This window comes from Delphinapterus leucas, chromosome 1 (genome assembly GCF_059928025.1).
Source record: "Delphinapterus leucas isolate spDelLeu-1000000601 "Yukka" chromosome 1, BTC_Dleu_Yukka2, whole genome shotgun sequence".
NCBI lineage: Eukaryota > Metazoa > Chordata > Mammalia > Artiodactyla > Monodontidae > Delphinapterus > Delphinapterus leucas.
This window is the reverse complement of record NC_143129.1, coordinates 134391268-134416906: the sequence shown is the minus strand read 5'-3', so window position 1 is coordinate 134416906 and position 25639 is coordinate 134391268. Positions and strand designations below refer to the sequence as shown.

Sequence of the window (25639 nt, the reverse complement as noted above, 5' to 3'; positions counted from 1 at the left end):
GAATGCTTTCACATGCAGTAGTATTTAAATTCTATGGGCAGGCATTATTTTCCTCTTTTCTCTAGATAAGGAAACTGAGACTCAGAAAAGTAAAGTCTCTTATCTGGTTAATTGTTGATTTTTCCCTAGAAATGCGTCTCAGAGTGAAACTAAGAATCAATCTACAATGGTTTCTGTGCCGAACATCATACTGGTTCCATTGTTTTTCACTAATCTTATTCTTTTAAATCTCTATTTAGGCCCGAGTTGGATGCATGTGATGTACCAGAAAAATATCCTCAGCTATTTCAGGTGACTCTGGATGTAGAACTACAGCCCCATGACAAAGTGATAGACTTAACCCCCCCATGGGAACATTACTGCACAAAAGATGTCAACCCCAGCATCCTCTTCTCTTCTCACCAGGAGCATCAAGATACTCTGGTCTTAGGAGGTATGAGTCATCTGGTGGTTTTGTTTTCAGGACGAAGCCTCTGTGTGATTTCTCACATTGACTTATTTCCTGTGTTTCCTTGATGTCTTTTGTCTTATAGGACAGGCTCCAATAGACATCCCTCCAGACAACCCCAGACATTTTGGGCAAGGTGGCTTCTTTTCCACTCTCTGTTGGCAAGGTACTTCTAAGCATTTCTTCCAAGTTACATGGTTAGGTGGTTAAGTTATGTGGTTCTTGTATATATAAAGAGGATTCGTCCTCGAAGCAGCCTAAAGTAAAGCAGCATTTCGAAGTCATCCATCTAGGGTCTTCTTTGTTTCACATTCTTCCTGCTCATTCCTTTTCCAAATCAGGAGCTTCCCTACTTTGAACTCCATGGATGCTCTTAGATTGATGCAAAAGGCCATTTTAAGTTGAACTTTATCTTTTCTATCTATGCAGTGCTTTGGATCACATCTTTCCTGGATTTATGAATAATCATGATATTTTCTAGGTTCTCCCTTTACACTGCTGACACACAAAGAAATTAACAAAGGACTCTATCTCCTGCCCTTAAAAATATAAAATCTGGCATACTACTCCACCCACCCCGCCCAGGGCTCTAACCACTAGCAGGGCAGAGGTGAGCTTCCCCTGGGACAGGGAAGGCAAACACTTTGCCTACATATCTCTGCTACTTGCTTTAACAACCTTGGCAGAAATTGGGCTCGATCACAATATCCTTTTTTGCCAAACCTGGAGATGTGTTTAGAATCCTTCCCAATGTGACACTTCAGACTGCTACCGTTAGTAGACTAGCATTGGCATTCTGATCGATACCCATTCGCCATCCTTTTTAGAGTTTGCTGAGGTTAACTGCAAAGTTCAATGTAGAATTCCATGGTAAGGACTTTCTTAAGAAAAGGGTAGGAAACTGGCTTTGGTGATAGTGTACTTAAAATCCTCTTGATTGACCTTCCTTTGCCTCGTAAACATAAGACAGTATTCCCATTGCCTACACAGAGTTTTCCATGTTTGATAAAAAAATTGTTCATAGCATTCCTTTGAATCGAAGTCTTGCTTTCAGAATTTTCTACTGAGAAATGGGACCAATAACATTTAAAAAATTGGAAAACCCAGTGAAATCTAGATAGCAGGTAGATTTCCCAACCCCTTCTTAGTTTCACCTGTATCTTTCTTCCTCACATAAGGGCTTTTAAGAAAACTTTACTTTTACTCTCCACTGCTATTTTAGTAAGTAATTTAGAAATCATTCTTATCAGGCTATAAAATAGGTTAAGCACATGTGCACAATCTTTTATCTGAACCCAGCAGAGCCAGATGGGTTTAGGAATGCAGAATTCTTTGCAAGTTAGAAAGATGATACGGTACATAAACTGCATATTACTTAGAACCCCCAGTGGCATCTCAGACAATGTGTTATCAAACATGTTAAAATGTCTGTAGTGAAACATAACTCATAACCCTGAGTGAAATCAATGAAGACTATAAATAACTTTCATGTCAGTCCCAGTCAGATTTTTCCACCAGTTTAGGGAAACCTTTCCTTTTTCATAGCTTTTTGCATTTCAGAACTGGGGATGAGGGATGTGGATCTGTACTTGATTTGGAACGTGGATCCATCTGACAGTAGATAACAAAGTTCGAAAGAGGGATCTGTTTCAAGGAGGGCCTGGAAAGTCACTTACCAGCCTCTGCATTCCTTCCCCAGAAGAGGCCCCATTTTATGCAGAAAGTATCTCCTCCTGGGTTGGTGTAAGGACCATCCTAAGCAGAGCTGTTCCCTCTATTCACTTATTAGGTGTGGGCTTCACTTCTGCTCCAGACTGTGGGAAAAGACCTTGCTTTTGGCTGCAGGCCACATGGAGAAGAAGAAGTGAGAGGAGGCAGCAGGGGACTAGGATATAATGTTTTTTTTGAAGCACCGAGCACAGTGCTGGGAAAAAGAAGAAGATGATGATCATAGTAGTAATTATAATAAAAACCACTTAAGTACTACTTCCTATTGATCTGAGCACGTTCCATATATCATTTCATGTAATTTTCACAATAGTCAATGTGAGCTAGGTTCTATTTATTACTCCCATTTTGCTGAGGAGAAAACCAAGGCACAGAGAAGTAAAGTCACTTTCTCAGTGTCAGAGAGCCAGTAAGTAGCAGAGATGGGATTCAAACTCAGGCTGATTCTAGAGTTCTTGCTCTTCACTCCTATGCTATACTGCCTCTCAGATGCTCAACAAGTAGTCATTGAATGTAATGTGAAATACATCCAGGTTTTCCATTGGTAAGGGTCTGAAAGCATTGTGTGTTTTTCAGGCTTCTCTTTCTGAAGTTATGTACATAGACGCTAACAGAAAACAATAATGCTGTGGCTGGTAGCTAACTGTTTCCTGGCATAATGGCCTTCCTTAGATCAGAAATCGGAGAAATCATTCTGTGAGGAGGACCACGCTGCCCTAGTGAATCAGGAAAGTGAGCAGTCGGATGATGAACTTCTGACCCTTTCCAGCCCACATGGCAATGCCAATGGCGACAAACCTCATGGAGCCAGGAAGCCCAGCAAAAAGCAGCAGGAGCCGGCTGCCCCTCCACCCACTGAGGACGTGGACCTTCTGGGTCTAGAAGGGTCTGCAGTGAGTAAGAACTTCTCTTCACCGGCGGCTCCTCCCACCAATTCCGAACTTCTGAGTGACCTGTTTGGGGGTGGAGGTGCAGCCGGCCCTGCCCGCGCCGGACAGTCAGGGGTGGACGACGTGTTTCATCCGAGTGGACCTACATCTACCCAGTCAACACCGCGCCGGTCCACCGCCTCCACCTCTGCGTCTCCAACACTGAGAGTAGGAGAAGGTAATTTTTTTTCATGTTGCGCTGTACATCTCAGTGTTGAATTATAACTTTGGGGCCAAGCAGGTGGAATCGAACTTTCCTAATAATCTAGACTTCTCTGATCTCCCTAGTAGTCCCCAAAAGGTCTGTATCTTCATCTCAGTGGGGACCACAAGAAGAAATAGAAATATTGTCCATTTTGGTAGGACAGTCTAAGAATGAATATTTGAACTTGTCACCCTTACTTTAACTTTTTTTTCAGGGCTTTAGTCCCTGAGCTGCTTTAGTTATTTCTGCTCGGAGATGTAGATTGATGAATTGTTGTTAAAGTAACAGGTACTATTTGTGGGCTACTTACTATTTGCCAAACATGGAGTTGGACACTAACCATAAATTCAGTCTTTATAAAAACACAGTAAATAGGTGCTATTATCTCCATGTTATAGTTGAGGAAATAGAGGCTTAGGGTCAAATTAGTAGCATACTTTTATACAGCTAGTCCTAGGGTCCAAAACCAGGCCATTTGACTCCAGAGCTTTCCCTCAGTTTTCCTGTAATGCCTTCCTGGAATTGTAGTTTTCTGAATACACTTTGGCTGTGCAGAGAAGTACTTGCTTACTTGAAGATATACTTAAGGGACTGCTGCCAGCGGCACAGCTGGCAGAGCAGAGCAGTTGGTGCCAGATACAGAGTCTGAGCCCCATGAGGCTCAGTCAGCTTCACTCTGCTCATTGCCACAGACTCAACCCTTTCTGTGACTGGTCACCCACAATTCTTTAACATTGGCGAGACAGTGGAGTTGGGTAAGCAGAGGTCCATTATAGCTTCTAAAGAACTAGCTGCCCTTGTTATCATCCCCCATTAACCAAGATGACATCACATTAGGAAGAGTAAAGAGGAGTGTCTCCACTCTCCAGGCATGTGGTAACCTTTAGGAACTTGCTTTCCCAGGATCATCCTTCACTTCTCAGAAGGCTTTGGGCTGGTCTTGATTTATGGTGGTTCAACTGGAGCCATTCTTTACATGAGTGAGTTTCAGAATCATGGACTGTAGATGCTGAGGCTCACGTTCCTACATTAGTTATTGATGGAGCCACAGTGTGAAGCCAGGTGCCCTGAATCCCAGGCTATTTCCTCTACCCTTCAGCAGTTCTTACTCACCACAGTGAACAAAAGCTCTGTCAGGAAAAGAAGTCCCCAGGATCCAAGGTAGCATAGTACTCAATGGTCATGTTTTTAAGACCACGTACCTTATGTGACTTCCACTGATTTAATTCATCATAGTCCCAGGCAGGTAGTTATGTTCCAGAGTCAGATCTAGAGGGGACCTTTCAGACATTAGTTAAATCTGTGCCTCAGGTTATAGACAATGAAATTGAGGCCAGCTGTATTAATTGACTTGTCAAAGGATACACAGCTGGTTAGTGCCAATCCAGATCTGGAACTCAGGTATTCTGTCCTCCAAGAGGAAGTAGAAAGAACACTGAGTCCAGAGTTAAAGGCTTGGATTTGAATGTCAGGACTGACACTTACCTATTTGTGTAGGCTTATTTAAAAACCTTAATCTTCTTAGCTGTAAAATGGGGAAATACTTACCTATCAGCATTGTTGTAAAGACTAAATTTTAGCTCTTGTCTTGTGTCGGGAAGTTCACTTTTAGTTATTAGAGAATGTTGCTAATTTAACATAAGTTGATATTAAAAGTATACCAACTAATAGTGAAAAGATTTTAGCTTCCTCTACTAGTTGACTTCAAACTTAGGTGTAGAAGAATTAACCCAATGTCCTCTTCCAGTTATGCTATAAATCTCAGTATTCTCATTTTATAGAAGGGATAAAGTTTTGTAAGTATTAAATGAGGTAAGGGATATACATCATGTAACAGAGTGCCTGACATATCATTGATTCATTGCTGCTACACAAGGCTCGTCTGCTACCCAGCAGATCTTAGGAGAGCATTATGCCAATGACGTAATAGCTGAACACATATTAACTCATATATCCTACCTGGGTTTTGAGAGTGGAATTTATTCATTAACTTGTTTGATTCTAGTTGTGTATTCCTAGAATAGGTCACTCTCACTCCAGGAAGAGCCCATTAGCTTGATACTTACAAATTAGGAAGTGACATCTTACTACAGGGAGCTAAAGGGAATTTTGTCCCTTGACCAATAATGAGAAATTAAAGCCCAATTATATACATGCCACTCTGCGTGGTTTTCATCACATTCACTTCACACCTGTGAGGAATGTGAGATGCCTTTGGGAAATTCCTGGAATTTGGAATCAGAAAACTTGAACATGAGTCCAGCCTTATCATTTGCTTGACATTGGGCAAGAAACTTGGCTCTCTGAACCTCAGTTTTGTTGTCTGTGGAATGAAGATAATATCGCTTCTATCTGACAGGGAGATATTAAGGATCAGCTGAGGTATTCTTTATGAAAGACAACGGTAAACCCTGAAGAAATGATACAGTATCAATATTATTGCATTTTTGCTAGAAACCTCAGCTGCCACTTTGTTCTAGTATCCTTGGTTCATTCACAGACTTTTTCTCATTTCACTACATCTGCATCTAGTTTCTGGCAAGTTGTTGACAGGCAATGCTTCAGAAATATTTTAGCTTCACAGGACAAGGTATGATAAGGGTTCAGTTTTTGTCATGCTCAGTTTCTTCCCTTTTTAACTTTCAGTGAGCCAGAGACCGCTAAGAACACAAACAAAACTAAACAAAACCTGGTCAACGAGGTTTTCTATTGTTCACCTTAATAGCAGGGCCCCTCGCCTGGTTTTGGTCCACGAATTCACTGAATATGAGCACAGTGCATTCATTGGGCATCTCCTATGGTCCGGGCATTGTTTCACCACTCATCTATTAGTCTGTAAGCTTGGCTGACCTATTTATGTTATTAAGACGCCCGAAGGCCCAAGGGGGCCCTTGCTTATAGTGTTTATGGTTCATCCAACAGGTAAATCCAGAGTTCTCCTTTGTCCACAAAGAAGGGATTATTCATGTGTGGTCAGAAATCCTTGGGATCCATTGTTAACCCTGGAGGAAGTTATCAGGATAGGATGGGTCTGTAGAACAGCCTGTGAGGCAGGCATCATCCTGATTTTTCAAGTATTTGGCCTACAGCCTTGTAAGAGTGACAGCTCTTCAGTAGTTGTTGAATGGGTGAACTCATAGGACAAAGAAATACCTTTCTCCTCTTGTTTTCTAGGTGCCACCTTTGACCCATTTGGAGCACCTGCTAAACCATCAGGTCAGGATTTGCTGGGTTCTTTTCTGAATACAGCCAGTGCTTCCAGTGACCCCTTTCTTCAGCCTACAAGAAGCCCTTCACCTACAGTGCATGGTAAGGAAGTATTTTACATTGTGTTCAGTGGAGCATGGTTTTCCACAGATAGCAGGAGGTGCTCAGATATAAAAGCACCCTGTAGGTGGTTTTTTTCTGGTTTTTGTTTTTTTGGAAAGCTACATAATGCACCTCTGTTTTGAAAATTAACAGTTCACATTAACATATTAAAAGCTCTGAGATATTTTACAGTAAAGAAGTCTACTTAACTTTGTTTTACTCAGCTTTCCTAAAATTTAATTTGGAATTTTTTTTTTTTTTACATTAGAGCTACATGCACAGAATTATAGGACATCATTAATTGTAGCACATATCTTTGTTTTATGTACTATTAGGAAAGAAAAAAACACTACCACTTTTAGTTGATTGGAAGGTGCATACTAGTTGAAGTCTTTGAAATGTGAAAAAATGAGTCCTAGGTTAATAAAAGGTGATATGATGAGCATTTCACAAAATTAGTATTCCACAGAACAGTTTAGAATACAATATCCTGGTATATTAGACTAGCTCTAATATGAAACCACTAACCACACGTGGCTTTTGAGCACTGGAGATGTGGCCAGTCTGATTTAAGTGTAAAGTGCATACCAGATTTCAAAACTCAGTACAAAAAAAAGTAGAATATCTTATTAATATTTTTATATTTGTCACTTGATATAATTTTTTGAATATATTGGGTTAAATAAAATATTTTGTTAAAATTAATTTTACTAGCGTCTTTTTACCTTTCTTAATGTCACTACTAGAAAAGTTTTAAATTATACATGGCCCACATTATATTTCTGTGTTAGAGGCTTAGGTTGTGTAGAAAGAATCGTAATCACATCCATTTGTAAGAGCGAAAAGGTATCACTTAGGTAACACTGATTAAAACCAAAGCTCTTCAGTGAAGGACAGATGACTTTGAGCTGGAAAACTGAAGCTCATTCCTGATGTTGAAGGATATTGAACATCATTGGCCTCAACCTAGAGGACGATGTATTTGTTGTTGAAGGCACCCTGAGTCCCCTTGGAGAATGCGGTCCAGTCATCAGCTTGACTTCATGGAAGCCATGCAAATGCAAAAGGAAGATGAGTTGTGCAACACTGGTCAAACTGTAACGACTGAAAAGGAGAAAGCAGTCCAAGAACAACCTTTATGGGTGATTTCCTGTTGGTCTTAAATCTCAAACTATTTGAAGTGGGTCCACAGGACAACATACAAGAAATTCACCTCTGACCTTTGAGTAGTGCCCACTTAAAAGAATCTCCTGATTGGAAGTTGGCTACCCTGAGAGGCAAGACGCAGGCAGATAGATTAAAGCTGTTGTTTTTGTTCACTTATTTGAAGTGTAGGTTACGTCATTGCTCAAAATCTCCATGCCTCAATCAGCATGGAAGCCAAAGTCCTTGAAATGGCCTATGTAGGCCCTTTGTGCTCTAGCACCCAGGGCTGTGACCTCCTTTCCCATTCTCTCCCTCTTGCTCACTCCATTCCAGCCACACTGGCCTCTCTGTTGTTGCACTGGGTGTCCCCTCTTCCCAAGACATTGGCATAGCTAATTCCTTCACCTCTTTGGTCTTTACTCAGCTGTCAGCTTCTCGAAGGGGTTTACTCTGACTGCCCCATTTCACATTAAAACCCATCCTCCTGCTTCTCTGCATTTTCCTTTCCATTGTACTTGCCAACTTTAATATACTCAATAATTTACTTATGTGTTGTTTATTTTTGTTGTCTTTCTCTCCCCACTAGAACATGAGCTCACAAAGGCAGGGATTTTTGTTCGTTTTGTTTATGAATGTTTCTGTAGTGCCTAGAAGAGTTGGCACACGGTAGGTTTTATCTATCTGTCTTTCCATATAATATAGAAATATAAAATGAATTGTAACTTTTTCCTATCTAAGTCTCTTCGATGCATAATGATAATGTTAGTAAGGTTATATATTTTCCTGACTTTAATACTTTGAATTTACTGTTTTCATATGAGTACTACCTTTTATGTCCCATGGGTATGGGTGTTCATACTTTGGCATGGCAGTAGTGGACTCAATTCTGTCTTGTGAGCATGTTAGAAGATGTTTATAACTCAGTTTCAGACAGTTAGCACTCCTTCGTTTTGTGGCTACACTGCTTATTTTGATCTGTGCCATGCTAGTGAGTGAAAGAATTTTCCACTATCCTTGATGAGAAGGGAATTACTCCACTGTTAGTGGGTCAGTTGCATCCTCTTCATATACAGGTGAGACTCAGGTGTCATTTTGGGAGGTCAGATTGCCCACCTTGGATTTCTACAAGGCACCGTCAATCTCTTCTGAGAATCAAGAAATATTGCCTTTGAGTTTTACAAATATTTATTGAATATCTACTCTGAAGAGATTAATCATTTGGGGCACAATTTGAGAAGAAAAACTAAACAAGTAACCATACTAAAAGGCAAAAGAGAAGTTTAAAATATTGGGTAATTACTGGTTCATTTGTTTATTCCTTTCTCTCCAGCAGATTTTAAGTTTCTTAAGGAGAGAGGTACTGTGTCCTTAAGCTCTCTGTTCTCTAGTGTGGTGCCTTATGTGTGGTAGGTGGTAAGGATTTGAGGGTTTGATTAGTAATAAGGTTGAAGTACTAATTCCTAGTTCTGCATCCTAGTTAAGATGTAAGACTAAGGTTAGAGTTTACAGGAAATCAAAGAGCAAATGTTAGTAAAATTGTCTAATTTCTACCTCAGTTTTCATGGATTACTATGGAAAAAGGGAAGGGGAGAACTAAAAGGGAAGAACTGTTATTTTTGATAATGGCATGTTCTATTTAACTCAATGATGGGAAGGTACACAGTGTCTTGGTTCGTACTAAGCAAACAAAATAGGTAAATGTAAGGCTTGGTAACGCTAATCTTGGTCCTTTGATGATCCTTTTGGTGGCGGTGGGGGAGTGTGTGTTGTATCTTAAATCCTACTTGCAAAGTTATTTTAGTATTTGTGTTGTACTCACTGATTTAATGAACAGAACCTAGAAGAGTCTTAGAAAGAAATTCTGTCTTATGGCATCCTATTTCTTATTTGAATTTTATAGATGTAGAAAAAAACTTACTCTACCAGTGTGTACTCCTCTAATATATCCCATTCTCTTTAGCTGAACATTTCTTTTAAATTCTACATTTGGAACTTCGAGAGGGGTCAGAATGATCTATTTTGAAGCTGCAGTGAGTTTTTTTTTGAGTGACAGTATATACATACCTGACACCAGCATGGTGGGTGGTATCTAGTCAGTCCCCAGTACATGTTCTGATTGACTCATCATTCTCCATTCATGTCACAGCGGAGGAGAAAACAAAATTTCAGTTCTAAGTTGCCCGTGCCTCTCGTACACTTGTTAATGCCAATTCAAGGCAAATTGAGTTTAAGTTTCATTTCACTATTTTTAATTGCCAGCCGACTTTGTGTTAGGTGTAGAGATGGGACACGCAAAGATGAATAAGATAATTTTCACAGTTACACAGTTCACAGAAACTCACAGTTTATTGGAGACAGACATATGCACCGTTATAATTCAAAGTGTAGTTATGAGGTAAAATAAAAGTGAGCCAAAGAAGGAACAGAGACAGTTTATGGCTTCTACCGGTGCTCATGTAAGTAACCATAGATGAAGGCACAAAATAACAGTGTTGCAGAATGTGGGGAGAGCTCAGAGGGGGAGTTGAATCACCTGGGACCTGGACAGGTCATGAGGCCTCATGAGAGGGAGAGCATTTTCCTGTGTGAATTCAGAAAAGTAGATTCTTTTTTTTTTTTTTTTTACATCTTTATTGGAGTATAATTGCTTTACAATGGTGTGTTAGTTTCTGCTCCATAACAAAGCGAATCAGCCATACATATACACATGTCCCCATATCTCTTCCCTCTTGCATCTCCCTCCCTCCCACCCTCCCTATCCCACCCCTCTAGGTGGTCACAAAGCACCGAGCTGATCTCCCTGTGCTATGCGGCTGCTTCCCACTAGCTATCTACCTTACGTTTGGTAGTGTATAACAGAAAAGTGGATTCTGAGCTATGTTGTCCTGATTCTTTTTCTTCTCCTCATTTGCAGCTTCTAGTACACCTGCTGTGAACATTCAGCCAGATGTTTCAGGAGGTTGGGACTGGCATACTAAACCAGGTAATGGTCAGCAGTTTAATTTTGTGCACATTTAACCGGTTGCCGAAGCATAATCCTTTACCCAAGATGAAGTGAGTACGTACAGAGTGTTAAGCCCACCTAAGAAAGTTCCTAAAGGCTCACAGTCTGGCGGAGCTTTTCACATTGCCCTTGATGGCATGGTTGTGCTGCATGTTATATGGTATTTAACTTGTCTAAGTCTCATTTGCTAAATGCCTTGACAATAAATTGAGTTAGACAAATCTGGGTTTATATCTAACTCAACCATTTAGAAGCTCTTGGATTTTTTACAAGTCTTAACTTCAGTTTTCTTATCTGTAAAATGAGGTTCCTAATTCTTGTTCCACACAGTTAAGTGAAATAACTTATGCGAGATTTTCTGGCATAGAGTAGGTGTTGCATAATCTGAATGGTTTTCTTTCTTCACAAAGGACTTGTTTTCGGGCTGGATTTGTCTATAATAAATAAATTCTCTTTCTGATGGCTAGTATTGTATTTCTTGAGAGCCATCTTGTGTGATTGTGTTCCTGATGCTGTGCAAGTTACACACACACACACACACAGACACACACACACGCTATATGTTTATCACAGAACTGTCTAAAGCAGTTGCTGTTTCTTTATCTAACCAATGAGAAAATATTGAAGTTAAGCAACATGCCAAAGGTCACTCAGCTAGGAAGTGGCAGAACCGGAATTCAGGCCTGACTCCAAATCCCATAGGAAAGAATGAAGTCAGGTGACATGTGAGATAAATGCTAGACGTAGTAGTTTGCAGGGATGGCCAGGAAATGATGTATGCTTTCTCTGTTCCCTGTTTCTGCTCCAGGCTGCTACTCACTTACTAGTCAGGGAAGTAAGTCTAGCAACTCCTAACACATTTGCAAACCCTGTCCTAATTTGCCTTTAGAGACAAGGTGAGCAGTAGCTCTGGATTTCTGAATTTCAGAATTCAGCCTTGGACAACTAACTCATTTTCAATGACCTTATTATTTTTTTCAGGAGGTTTTGGAATGGGAAGCAAGTCAGCTGCCACCAGCCCAACAGGCTCGTTGCATGGTACTCCCACCCATCAAAACAAACCCCGGACTCTGGATCCTTTTGCCGACCTTGGGACATTAGGTATAAATGTAGCAGGTTAAGATACAAATAACATTTACTTATGGCTACCAAGCCTCAAATCTAAATCTTTGGTGTTAAAATAAGCTGGTATTGTTACCTAGGATCTAAAATCATGCGTATTTTTAAGCTATACTCTAAAACCCGAGATTGACTTTTAAAAAAAGGAAACAGGCTTCAAATACTGGGTTGGAACTAACCCCTATTAATCCGTTTCTCTAATGACTCATTTTGAAGTAGTAGCATAAATAAAGTTAGAACTTCCAGGAGCACCTGACAATAGAGTTTGGCTGCAGCAAAAGTAATGAATGTGTAGAAAAACACTGAGACATGAGGCTGGTCAGATAGATTTGTGCCAAGTAGGGCCAGCTGTGCATAGGCCTTACTGTGAAGTTGCTAGTGAGATCCCCGTACTGTACCCCTCTTCTCTCCATTGGCGACAGTGCTCTCGGGTCAGTTTCTAAAATTCCATACAGAAAATAGACTCTCTTTATAGTATATCCACACTGTTTTTCATCATATGTTAATTATTGTTATAAAATAAGTGTTTCATTGAGGAAGTAATTTTGGAAACACTGGGTTCGGTGGATTTGGGTTACTGCAAAAACTTCTGAGAATCAGTGCTCATGGTGATGCTTCCCAATAGGGGAATACAGTATGCAGGGTTCTCAGACTCTTTCACCAAGGAGCCTTTCTTCAAGGAGCAGTTCATTGGACTTTTCTTCCTCCTTCCTTCTCCGGGCAGTACAGAGCTGTTACATAAAGGCGGGGCAGCCCTCACACGAAGGATTAAATGAGGCAGGTTGATAGTTCAGTCTCTCTGAAAGCCCTCCTGAGGCATTTAGAACCAAATTGTCTGCAGAGAATGAGAACGTGACTACCTTTTTATTTTTTGCCAGTAGTTATGTCAGAATCTTGACCTTTTCTTTTATACCCTTTAGACCTTTTTTCCTTTTAAGAACTCTCAAAATTATTTCTCTTTTTTATATCTTAAAATAAACTTCACATTTTAGAATAATAACATCATATATAACAGGCAAAGTTCTACTTCAAATAAAATCTTATCCACTGTTTATTTTTTACCCATTTATTCATCCCACAACTGTTTACTCAGTGCCTTCTACGTGCTAACACTCCTTTAGTAAAAACCAACCAACCAAACTAACACAACCAGAACAAAATTCCTGCCTTCGTAAGGCTTGTATTCTAGAAGGGGAAACAAATACTAAATGAATAAATATATAATGTCAAGTAATAAAAACAATTAATGTTTATTTGGAGGTTTTACTAAGTGCCAGGCTCTATTTTAAGTGCTTTACACGTATCATTTCATTTAATCTTGCCAATAATCTTTTGAAGTAGGAACTGTTATAGTCCTCATTTTTAAATGAAGAAACATGGACACAAAAGTTTAAGTAACTTGCCCAAATCACAAGGTTTCAACACCATGAAGTCTAGGTCTGGAGTTTGCACTATAAGCCCCGTGCAGAGTGCTGTGAAAAAAATAAGGCAGAAAGTGATGGCAAGTAGGGCATGGGCTGGGGTGTTATTTTAGATGTCAAGTGGTTAGGGAAGGCCCCTCTGAAGAGGTGACCTTTATAGGGAGTTCTTTTAAAAACTCCAGCATCGTGTCTTGCATCTGGTTGTCATGTCCTTTTAGACACCTTTAACCTGGAATCATTCCTCAGCCTTTCGTGACATCGATACTTGAAGGGTACAGGCCAGTTGAAAACGTCTCGATTTGTTAACTTTGATCACTTGGTTAAGGTGATGTCTGCCAGGTTTCTTCACCATAAAGTTACCATTTTTCCCTATAGTAATTAATGAGTAATCTGGGGAGATAACTTGAGACTGTTCTATTTGAGAATATCCTGTTCTCCATCTGACTTTTACCCAGGAGGTTTTGGAATGGGAAGCATTCATTTTAGCATTTTAGCATTCATTAGTGATTCTTGCCTAAAGCAGGCATTACCATGATATCTGCAGAATTGTGATTGTATGATTCTGTCCTTCTTTCTATGTATATTAATTAGCATTTCACTCTAAGGCAGAATCTCCTCTCTCTCCATCCCCTGCCCCCTTCCTTTCTGACTCCCTCCCTCTCTCACATCATAACAGACTAGTGGATTCTTTTTGGACTCAGTTGGTTATCATCTATTATTGTCATTATTTAATGTTTACATTGTCCCACATTTAGTTTGTGAAAGTTTCTTTGTTCTGGCTTCTATATCTTTTTCACCTGATTCCATCATTTTTGAGAACTTTCTTTCTTTATGGCACAAGATGTTCTAGGCTTATCTTGAACTTTTTACACCCCAGTCCTGGAATCAGGCATTTCCAAGAATCCTCATTCCTTTTTGTGGGGAGTGGTATTTAGAAACCAGAATCTGTTCTAAGTATGTCTTTTGGTACGGGGGTGGGTGTCATTGCTCTGCCTTTCAGGAGGTGGAGATAGGTGATGAGTGGATATAAATACATATATCAATATATAATTCCATCCACTACCACAGGGTTCTTCCTTACTTTCCCCTATTCCATATGTGTATCTTCCATTTCCTTGGATCTCAACATTAATAGACAACAAAAATAGTTTCAGAATAGCTGCGTCCATATCACTGCAACAGCATACCTACCAGGAGGAGTTCAAGAGTTCTTTGTTGTTTTTAAAATGCAGTAATTCTTAAAAACTGCTGGGGAAACTAGTTTCCTAAATTTCCCCATTTTTCAACTCACATAGCTTAGGAAAGGTAAGTGACTTTCCTGAAGCTATACAGTGAACAAGTATATGAACAAGCACTACACATTAGAATTTTTGACTCCTAGGTAATTGCTTTAGAGTAAAAATTAAACTTCCAAATTATATAGCTGCAATTTTTAAAAAAAAGGTAGTATCCTTCTCCTTTAGGTATTTTCACATTGAACAGTTCTGATACAAACACTGTAGTTCTTCCCATAGATATTCTGATTTAATTGGTTTGGCTGTGGCTTGGTTATAAACAGTTTTTAAAGCTCCCCAAGTGAGTCTAATGCACAACCAAGTTTGACGACCACTGCTTTTGCTTTTAATGAGGATTGCAGTGGCCTCTGGGTTTAGCTACTGCTTTGTATTTCTGTCAGCTCTCCGCTTCAGTGGCGTTGAAAATTAGAATTGCTAACCATGGGTAGAAAATATTCTGGAAGGGTAGACATCAGAAAGTCCTACAATGTTGATGAACAGCTTGAGATCAGAGTCAGGATCTGTCTGTTCACCACTGTATCTGCAGCCTGGCGTGGAGAAGATGCTCGATAGTGTTTTATAAATGAGCAAATAAATGACAGTGTGGTGGGAATATGGAAATATTTTTTAAGTTCTTCAGGTCTTTCTGTGTTATTGAATTTTTAAATAATAAACGTATATATATTCAGAAAGAAGATAGTAAGCATCCTTAAAATATAAAAGGAACTCCCAGTGCAGAATGCAAACCCAGCCTAAGGTTTATGTTGAGGCACTGTTGGCAGAAAGGCCCAGGGGCTCACAAAGAGGGGCTTCATGTTCTGAGTTAGACACTGACAGCAATGCCTACCTGCAGAATATAACCCTGTCATTACTTTTTCCTATTACCAAGTATTTATTGAGCCCTTACGGTGTCCTCGTGCATGCTGGGCACATGAAATTGCATTATTTTAAAATAACGTCTCTTATTCGCTTAACTCGGGGATTGTGAAGAACTTTCACGTAGCCATTGTGCCTTCATGATATACCTGTGACTTAGACATAGTTCTGATTTCACAGGTGACAAAATTGAGGTCAAGGAGATGAGTTTTTCACTGAACTGCAGAAGAGCAAGGATTCTCTGTAGATGTTTTTCAGCTATATTCCCAGTGCACAGTATCTGGTACTTAGTAATGCTCAACAGATACTGATGAATGACTCTATGAATGAATGAATGAATAAGTGCATGCAAGAATGAATGCATGAGTGAGCAACAGAGCAGAGACTCAAACTCAGAGTGACTCTGGGTCCGATGGTCATAACACAACATTCCTAGTAGGAAAGGAAAGAGGAGCCCAGATCAGAGCAGAGGAACAGTATCTATATAAAGAAGACACTGTAAGTAAGGGATGAGTTGTAGTGAAAGACTCAGAGATTTAGGGAGGGATTAGGGATTATGGCTGCAGGAAATGAGCATAACATGTGGAGATAGGAAGCCCATAGTCAAGTCCCAGCTCCATTAACTAGCTGTGTGATCATGAGCATATCAGTATACCTCCCTGAGCCTTGCTTTCCTCATCTTTAAAGTGGGGCCAGACTGTGGAAAACAGTATGGACATTTCTCAAAAAACTGAAAATGGAACTACTATATGACCCAGCAATTCCACTCCTGGGTATATATCTGAAAAAAACAAAAACACTAATTTGAAAAGATACATGCACCCCAATGTTCATAGCAGCATTATTTACAATTGCCAAGATATGGAAGCAACCAAGGGTCCATCAATAGATGAATGGATAGAGAAGATTTGACATATATATATATCATGGAATACTACTCACCCATAAAAAAGAACAAAATTTTGCCATTTGTAGCAACATGGATGGACTCGGAGGGCATTATGCTAAGCGAAATAAGTCAGACAGAAAGACAAATACTGTATGATATCACTTATACGTGGAACCTAAAAAATACAACGAACTAGTGAATATGACAGAAAAGAAACAGATTCACAGATATAGAGAATAAACTAGGCATTGCCAGTGTTGGGGAGTAGGGGAAGGGCAATATAGGGGTGGGGAAGTGGGAGGTACAAACTACTGGGTGTAAGACAGGCTCAAGGATGTATTGTACAACACAGGGAATAGAGCCAATATTTTGTAATAACTAAATGGAAAGTAACCTTTAAAAATTGTATAAAAATTTTAAAAATTGGGCTTCCCTGGTGGCACAGTGGTTGAGAGTCCACCTGCTGATGCAGGCGACGCGGGTTCGTGTCCCGGTCCGGGAAGATCCCACATGCCGCAGAGCGGCTGGGCCCGTGAACCATGGCCGCTGAGCCTGCGCATCCGGAGCCTGTGCTCCGCAACGGGAGAGGCCACAACAGTGAGAGGCCCGCGTACCACAAAAAAAATAAAAAATAAATAAATAAATAATTTTTAAATGGTAATTTTGACAAAGAAAGAAAAATAAATAAATAAAGTGGGGCTAGTAATACTACCTACTTCTGAAGGGTGTTGTGTAGATTGAAGGCAGTAATATTTAGAAACATGTTTTATAATTTCTGAAGAGCTATACAAATGTTACTTTATTATCACTGTTGTTTTGGAATTGGTGCCTGAAAGGGTCCCTGTAGATCACCATATTTCAGCTTCTCATTTTACCTCTTTAAACATGAGCTACAACTGGTCTTCATATTTTAGAAAAAGCCCAGCATATATGCAGTGAGTACTTAAAAGTTAGGAGTTACAGAATCAGGATGCTACTTAAATTCCCAGCACAAAGTAATATTTCTTAAAGCTCGAATAAGATTCTTTGCCCTATTCAAGGCTGTAAGAGTGTTAGCTGTGTTTACTCTCCTGCACTGAAATGCAAGTAGTGTGAAATTGAAACCTATTTATGAAATTTCAAAATCTCTTGGTTTACTCATGGGCACTAACCATGCTTGTATTTATAACAGACAATGAATAATCCTGCTTATTGAAGTTTAAGTAGCACCTTCATGAGTGAATGTATTTTGTTTTATTCCCTGTTCTTGTCGTTTGATAGTTTTTACTCCAGTGAAGTAGAGTCTGCTGAGAGGGTGGGAAGGAGGGCTGGGATGGCGTAGTGGAAGAGCCAGCGCTCTTCTGGCTTGGAGTTAAAGACTTGGACTGAAGTCCCAGTTCTGCCACCTTCTGGCTGTGTGACTTTGAGAAAGTCACTTAACTACTCTGAGCTATAGTTTGTTCATCCAAAGAAAAAATGGGGCTATTAATACATACCTAAAAATGTCATTGTGGGGATTAAAGGAAATATATGACTGCAATTTATTTAACTATTAGGAAGGCTAATTGTGCCACCAGTCAAGGGAAGTTCCACTGAAGTCACTGTAAACAGTAACTTGAGACACAGGAATTAGAGGCTACTCAAAATAGCATTACCTTCTTTCTCACTCTCTCTCCTTTTTTTGTTGTTTTTTTAATTTGTTCTGTAGGTGGTTCTTCATTTGCCAGCAAACCCTCCACACCAACTGGATTGGGTGGAGGATTTCCACCTCTCAGCTCGCCACAGAAAGCATCTCCCCAGCCTATGGGTGGAGGGTGGCAGCAGGGAAGTGGCTACAGCTGGCAGCAGACACAGTCTAAGCCACAGTCCAGCATGCCCCACTCCTCTCCGCAGAACCGACCCAACTACAACGTGAGCTTCTCATCTGTGCCTGGGGGCCAGAACGAACGTGGGAAAGGAGCAGCTAACTTGGGTAAGGATGACGGTATGGAGACTGGCTATAGGGTACCTAAATGTATATATGTCTGAAGAAGGAGATAGAAAGCAATTCTGGTAGTTTCTGAGGCAGTCTTTGAATTGTAGAGACAGAGCACGATCCCTGCACCAGGGTGGTGCCTGGAGCTCCAGGTTTTACAGGCTCCTGACAGTATGGAGCTGGCAAGTGGGTTTCAATTCCAACACCAGCTTTGGTTGAAGGGCGTGGACTGCGTGTACTCCTGTGTTTTGGTTCTGTTTTGTTTTAACAGCAAACATTTAAATAGCCAGGCACTGTTCTAAGCACACATAATGATATGATATTATGTTTCAGAGTAAAAATCATAATAATTTTTAAAATATTATGTTGCAGAAGGGAAACAAAAAGCAGCTGACTTTGAAGACCTACTCTCTGGTCAAGGTTTTAATGCTCACAAAGACAAAAAGGGCCCTCGAACAATAGCTGAGATGAGAAAGGAGGAAATGGCTAAGGAGATGGATCCTGAGAAATTAAAGGTAAGTGAGCCTCTGACCCAGGGTGATTATTATGTGTGTGGAGATGTCAGTGTGGGACTAACCTATAGAAGGTGCCGTGTTAGGTTTTTAGCATCCACTTTATTTCATTTGGTTCCTATAGCTGTGATTTGAGTACAGCTGTGTCCTTTAATAGCAAAGTACTTTCGGGGAGTACTGTGTATGCTGTTTCGTTTCTTTAATAAAATGTACTTTATTCCATGGTATGGTAGTATAGATTTTCTTTGTTTACATTTTCAAATAAGCAATAGCACTCTTTAGGAGGTGATCTTATTGTTCAGATGGCATTCCGATCTGTAGGTAAGTCATTATGATTTGGAGGTAAGAAGAATGCATTATTTATGTTCTCTATTTCTGCTCTGAGAGCTTTATATTAGACCAGATCAACTGAAGCCCTCAGGATCTCTTCTTTGCTGACAGAGAGGGAAATACTGATGTACCTGGAATTACTCACTCCTGTAACGTTACATCTGGAGGTTTGGGAAGGTGGCAGGGAGGAAGGCTGAGGGAGGTGAGGTCCTTGGCTTCCCCACTGCTTCCCTCTACTTTTAACCAGAGCATTTCTGCTTTTATCTGTTTTTGATTCTTGGAAGTCTAGGTAAGATTCTATTTGGGGAAGGAGAATGTTTCCCTATTATTTTCTTTTCTTTTAAAGTTTGCAAACCAGTGACGCCCTTATTTCATAGATGAGAAAACAGAGACATTACTTTATAGCTGAGGATGTTATCGTGGATGATGGTTAATTTGGGAACAAAAGGGTGGTTATATCGATGAATGGTGTGAGATAGTGAAAGAGTTTGTGAAGATCAAGACAAGTGGACTGCTCTTCACAAACAGAGAGGCTGAATTTCCACATGACGAAATATACTGACCCTGTAGCAGCCTGGAAGATGAGGGTGTAATCTGTTACTCCAAAATCAGGAGTGGTACAGCTAGTCAATGTCACACATTTTGAAAAAATATACTACTGTTCTTTGCCATAATTTCCCTACAGATATGAACGTTTGTTGAAGATGTACAGATACTATTTGGAGTACAATATAGGATCCTTTGTTTGTATTTGCTTTGCACTTCATACAGCGTCCAAAAGGTTTTATACTCCTTCCAAAAACCTTGTGCTCCATCTCAAGAACCTTTGTTCATTAGGTAAACTCTGACAGTTTTCTATAAAAGGAAGTCATTTATGTCTTTTAAACCATGCTTGGTTATTTAGTTGGTATGGGGTATTAAATCGTTTGGGAGAGTAGCCATCATTTACCTTGACTGAGCTTCTGTTATGTGCTAAATGCTGATGCATTGTTACAAACCCTTCAATTTAATCATCTCATTTGTTCGAACTATGAAGATTCAAACTATGAATGCTCATAGTTGGAATGAATGACTAAATGTATTCATTTAACAAACCTTTTTGAGCTCTATTCCATGCCAGGCATACTATTTGATTTCTGAGGTACAGTGATATGTAAAAAACACTACCTTTCCTCAAACAGGTCTGCCGAGTGGCAGGGAAAGACAAACACATGATTACAATAAAGTGTCACACATATTATGATAGAAGCATGTTTAAAAGTTAGCCCGGAGAAATTTGTTCTTTTTTCCAAGGGATTTTTTTTTTTTAGTGTCTCTGTGTCACTCTACTAGATGGAGCAGATAGCAGGGACCCAGACAGACATGGTGTGGGCACTCATGGAGTTCATACTTTAGGAGTGAGTAATTAACTCACGGGGGGCCAGAGAAGAAGGAAGGTATTCAAACTCTCAAAGGCAGAGCAGTATGAAATTCCTGAGCAGGCTCTTGAAGGATGATGAAGAGTTAACCAGAAAGACGAGGTCGGGGGTGGAGGAAGAAAAGCAGGTAGAGGGCAGGTTGGAGTATGCAGGTACTCGACGTTGCTGGAGCAGGAGGGGTTTCCAGAGTCACAGTGGAGACCCTCTGGACTCGAGAGCATTTGGATCTCTTAATTGCCCCTGTGTTTACAGATTCTGGAATGGATTGAAGGCAAAGAGAGAAATATCAGAGCCCTTCTGTCCACGATGCATACCATGCTGTGGGCTGGGGAGACTAAGTGGAAACCAGTTGGCATGGCAGACCTGGTCACACCAGAGCAGGTGAAGAAGGTGTACAGGAAGGCTGTGCTGGTGGTACATCCAGATAAAGTGAGTACAACTTGCTCACCCCCACCGCGTGTCTGGGCCTCCTGTCGTTCGTTTACAAGTATGCATCAAAGCAGCATACTTTCAGCTTGTTGCTTAGACCATTTATATAAAATAAATCCCATGGGCTCAAAAAAGGTATTTAAACAAATAGTTATGCTTTATGAGACAGAAGAAAAGGAATCAAATAATATATTACAAATAATGGAATGGGGGCCTTCCTTAGGTGTAAGGTTCACCACTGACTCATTTTCAGGGAACAGGTACAAACTGTGTCTTGACTTACGGGTGGGCTAAGACCTGGACAGGAAAATGTTCTCCTTTAGAGATACAGAAGGATATTTAGCCAGGATTATAAAGTGAAAAAGCTTTCGAACGTAGTTGGCAAACTTGGTGAGAATTAACAAAATACTCAAAATGGAACTAAACGTTTCACTATATTGATTATGCCAGTTTATGTTTTCATTGAAGTACGTACACATGTACGTGCTGCACATTGTCAGAAACTTCAGCTCCTGGATGGCACAGTTGAGATCACCATAATACACAGAAACCTCCCTGACAGAATTGGGTCCCTTGCTGTCTTGTGGACTGAGGATACCAGTCCTATGATGTGAGGCTGTGACTGAAGTCCTGCTTGGGAACACGTACTTGAATCTGATATATTTGATTTTCATCTCTCCACACTTTTTGTGACTAATCTGGATAGTATTAAAGAAATAATGTGTTTCAGTGAATCAAAGAGAAAGGGAAACAGCCCAGAAAAATTCACAAACTATATGCCTATGTTATGGGTCTCCAAGAACTTTTTTTAGAAATGGGAAAATGGGGACTTCCCTCGTGGCACAGTGGTTAAGAATCCGCCTGCCAATGCAGGGGACACGGGTTTGATCCCTGGTCCGGGAAGATCCCACATGCTGTGGAGCAACTAAGCCCCTGAGCCACAGCTACTGAGCCTGTGCTCTAGAGCCCGTGAGCCATAACTACTGAGCCCCTGTGTCACAACTACTGAAGCCCGTGCACCTAGAACCCATGCTCCACAACCATAACAAGAGAAGCTACCACAATGAGAAGCCTGAGCACTGCAAGGAAGAGTAGCCTCTGTTCACCGCAGCTAGAGAAAGCCCACGCACAGCAACAAAGACCCAACACAGCCAAAAATAAATAAATAAATAAATAAATTTTATTTTAAAAAAAAAGAAATGGGGAAATGTGTTTTTCAAAATATAGCTAATCATTTGGAGATAGGCAGTCATGAACCTTTGTCATTTGATAGATAATTCTGGAAATGAAGATACATTTTGTGCTGCCCAGTAACTTCTCTGTTACCTACTCAGTGACTGATCACTACTACCAAATGTGAATCCCTAGCAGGAGGGCTTTCTGGGGAGGTCATAGCAATTAAGGGCATGTAGATGGGGCTGTAAAAAGAGAAATGGCCTAATAGAAAAACATTTCAATTCCTTAGAGCCCACATATTAGCAGTGAAAAATTTAATAGAAATAAAACTTCGGTCTGTGGTATCTAATGTGTGTTTTTTTTTTTCTATAGGCTACTGGGCAACCTTATGAACAATATGCAAAGATGATTTTCATGGAGCTCAATGATGCCTGGTCTGAATTTGAAAATCAAGGCCAAAAGCCCTTGTATTAATGTATGAGCTTTTCCCTGCAGACCTGTGCTAATGCTAATGCTTAGTGTGTGTCACAGTTCTGAGGTTTTCACAGGTGAACCAAAAAACTCCAGCAACGTGTATCCAGTACTTAACTGTTAAGTTACTCGTAAATTAATTCCTCATTGATAAGGAATGTGGATGTTTGTTTTCTCAGATCCCCCCCATAAAAGGTCCAAAGCAGGAGAGGAACTTTTAGTCCCATGAGCTTGCAGAGTTTTACAGCATTCCAGCCTGCCCTTTGGGGAGCCTACTCAGCGTTTTGTGGGGGAATGGAAAATAGAGGCCACCAAAGGCATAGCATCCATCTCAATGTCTGAGGATAGGACGATGAACAAAAGTTCTAATAATAAGATTACATGGTGGACTTAAATGGTTTTCATATTTTCTTGGAAAGATATGGTTTGAGCAATGGCTTTACATAGACTCCAGGAACACAAGCACCAAGTATCTTTTTCAGTGGAAATTTACTATGGTCTCTAGCATAATACTGTATACTCCTTTTGGTCAAGAGGACTGACAGATGTAAAAGAACCTGAATTATGTGAGAAGTGATTATATTATAATCCAGTGATTACTACCAGCGCTTCCTGGATAAGCTAAAATTTCGTGAAAATGCTGGCTAAAGAAAAATAGGGACTCTGAGAGTGTAGAAATCTGTATTCCTGGTCAGAAAGTTGGGCTGCTACCTTCTTTTCCCTTTAGAAAACTGGATGCTTGAACAAAAAGTCTTAATACCATAACAACAACCTGATTGGAAAGAAACTTCTAATTTTGCCATTAGGCTTAATGCTTTTCCTTTTGCTTAGCAGAGAAAATGCTCTTTGCTGGGAGCAGGTTGTGAAGCAGTTTGGCGCATTCACAGTCGATCAGGAAGGATGTGTAGTATGGACCCCCTTGTCCTCCGGGTTTGTGAGTAGCTGTGGGAAGAGAATAGACGACAACACTAACCACTAGTAACCAGACAGGGGCAGTTGCAGAGAGAGAGCCAAGCTCCCTTCAGACTGAGTCCGATGGCTTGTCAGGACTGGCTTTTTGAGGAACCAGGTTCCTTTTCCCACCTGATGAAATTGGACCCCTTGGATTATTACAGTGGGGTTTATTGTTTGAAAAGTTGCTGGGGGTCCACAGGAACAACAGTCACACAGGGACATCTGTGAAAGTAAAGCAAGGCTGAAACCTTTGCAGACTTCAGACTGGTTGGATTTCAGTTCAGTGTTTTGGCTGTTTCTCATTTTAAGGGGCAAGCGGTTGTTGTTATCCTGTGACTTTAGTAGATCTCTTTGGGTGTGCACACACACAGTGTGCAGAGGATATATATGCAAAGCAGATGGCAAAAAAGATCTCCATTCTAGTCTTAAAAGGTTCGTGCTCAGTATGGTAGAAAGCTTTCAAAACTTGTTTTTAAAAGACAATCATTTTTTTGTTTCTATTTTCATTTTCTTGTGGCAGACTGTACCAGAAAAGCAGCATGTCAAAAATACTTTATGTTCTATATACAACTCTCTCGTTCTTTCTCTTCTCTCTTTCTCCTTTTCTTCCTTCCTTCCTCCCTCCCTCCCTTCCTTCCTTTCCTTTCTTTTTTTTTTTGTTATAAAGATTCATTATTTATTTTACCTTTTGCTGACAACGTGAAACTCGCCTAAAATGTTCTCTTTTTAAATATACAGCTGTAAACTGTTCAAAGTAACCATAAAAAACTAGGTGTTATTTATTAACATAAAATAATGTTTGATGCAGTATGTGCTTGTCTTATTTAAAACTGGAATGTGAGACATGTTGCTGTGACTCTTTTTTCTCATTCACATTTGTAGATATTGTGTGAACTACAGTATATAATGATAATAATTAAAAGGATATTATGTGAATGTCACATACATTTTGAAATGATAGAACTATATTAGCTTTGTATTATGTTTGGATAATTCATCAATGTTCACAGTTTAAAACATCATTAAACATTATGTAATTAGCAATGAGAAAGAATCTTACCTAACTTAAATTTGGGATGTTCCCTATCTCTTTTCTGGATACATTATAATTCTGGACCCCTATTCATCTCAAAACTCTTAACATATGCAGACCAACAGGTTTTCGCATTCCTTTTAAATACCTGGTTGTGACAGAGCTCGTTGTTGATCAGATTCACTGTTTCGTTCATATTTATTGTAATATATTTTTTGTTTTGTAAATATGTTACACCAACAAAATGTGATTGGTCTAAAATATTTGTAATGTATATTAAAAGGCTCAAAAATATTTGTAGAAATGTAAGTTATATTTGCACTCATGGGAATATGATGACAAGCTTGAATCATACCTTCTGATTCACTTTTAAGAAAAGTTATGGAGAAAGAATATGAAAAGCATATAATACATTTGCACCAAAACATGATCTGGCAGGGCTTCTTGGTTTATACTTTAACCACCCCCCATTGCCACCCTTGCCCCCATTACACAGACACACTTTTTTTTTACAGACACACTTGATCATGCTGCATGAATGCTATGTTTCAAAAAGAATCAGCATAGAAATCCTGGTGTTCTAGCTAGGATATTAATTCATTTGTGTGCTGAGGCAAAGGGATTGATCCTGGGAGTCTGAGACTTTGTCATAGAAAACAGATCGTTTAGGTGTTTAAGAAGAGAAGCAGCATGTTCATTTGGAAGCAGATGTTGCAAGTCAAAAGCATTTGAACTATCAGCGTTGTGTCTCTGTCTGGAAGAACGTTCAAGTTAGACCCTAATGATGCTGATGAAACACTTATTGTATAAGAAATGAACATGCAAGTTGAATTCCAGAACCAGCCATCGCAGCAACAGGACAGTTTCCCTGCTGGAAACATCTATTGGGGAATTTAGGTCAAGTAGACAGGTTTTGGTTGTTCTATACATAAACCATGGTGTTTCAGCATAATGGTACAATGTTGGTTTGAGACCAAAAGACTGGGTTTGAATCCTGGTTTTTCCACTTAAGGA

General features: G+C 39.9%; 1 protein-coding gene across 8 annotated transcripts in view; it reads left to right on the top strand.

The window, feature by feature from the left end:
- Positions 1-25130, top strand: part of DNAJC6 (DnaJ heat shock protein family (Hsp40) member C6) — a 159384-nt gene extending 134254 nt beyond the window's left edge. For all 8 annotated transcript variants that reach the window (XM_089921397.1, XM_022581211.3, XM_089921374.1 and 5 more), the window contains 10 exons: positions 240-433; positions 534-614; positions 2849-3283; positions 6485-6619; positions 10680-10748; positions 11751-11870; positions 18036-18299; positions 18675-18817; positions 20815-20991; positions 22540-25130. In XM_089921397.1, coding sequence (XP_089777523.1) covers positions 240-433; positions 534-614; positions 2849-3283; positions 6485-6619; positions 10680-10748; positions 11751-11870; positions 18036-18299; positions 18675-18817; positions 20815-20991; positions 22540-22641 — 1720 coding nt within the window. In that variant the 3' untranslated portion in view covers positions 22642-25130. The remainder of the gene's footprint in view (positions 1-239; positions 434-533; positions 615-2848; positions 3284-6484; positions 6620-10679; positions 10749-11750; positions 11871-18035; positions 18300-18674; positions 18818-20814; positions 20992-22539) is intronic.
- Positions 25131-25639: the final 509 nt, after the last annotated feature.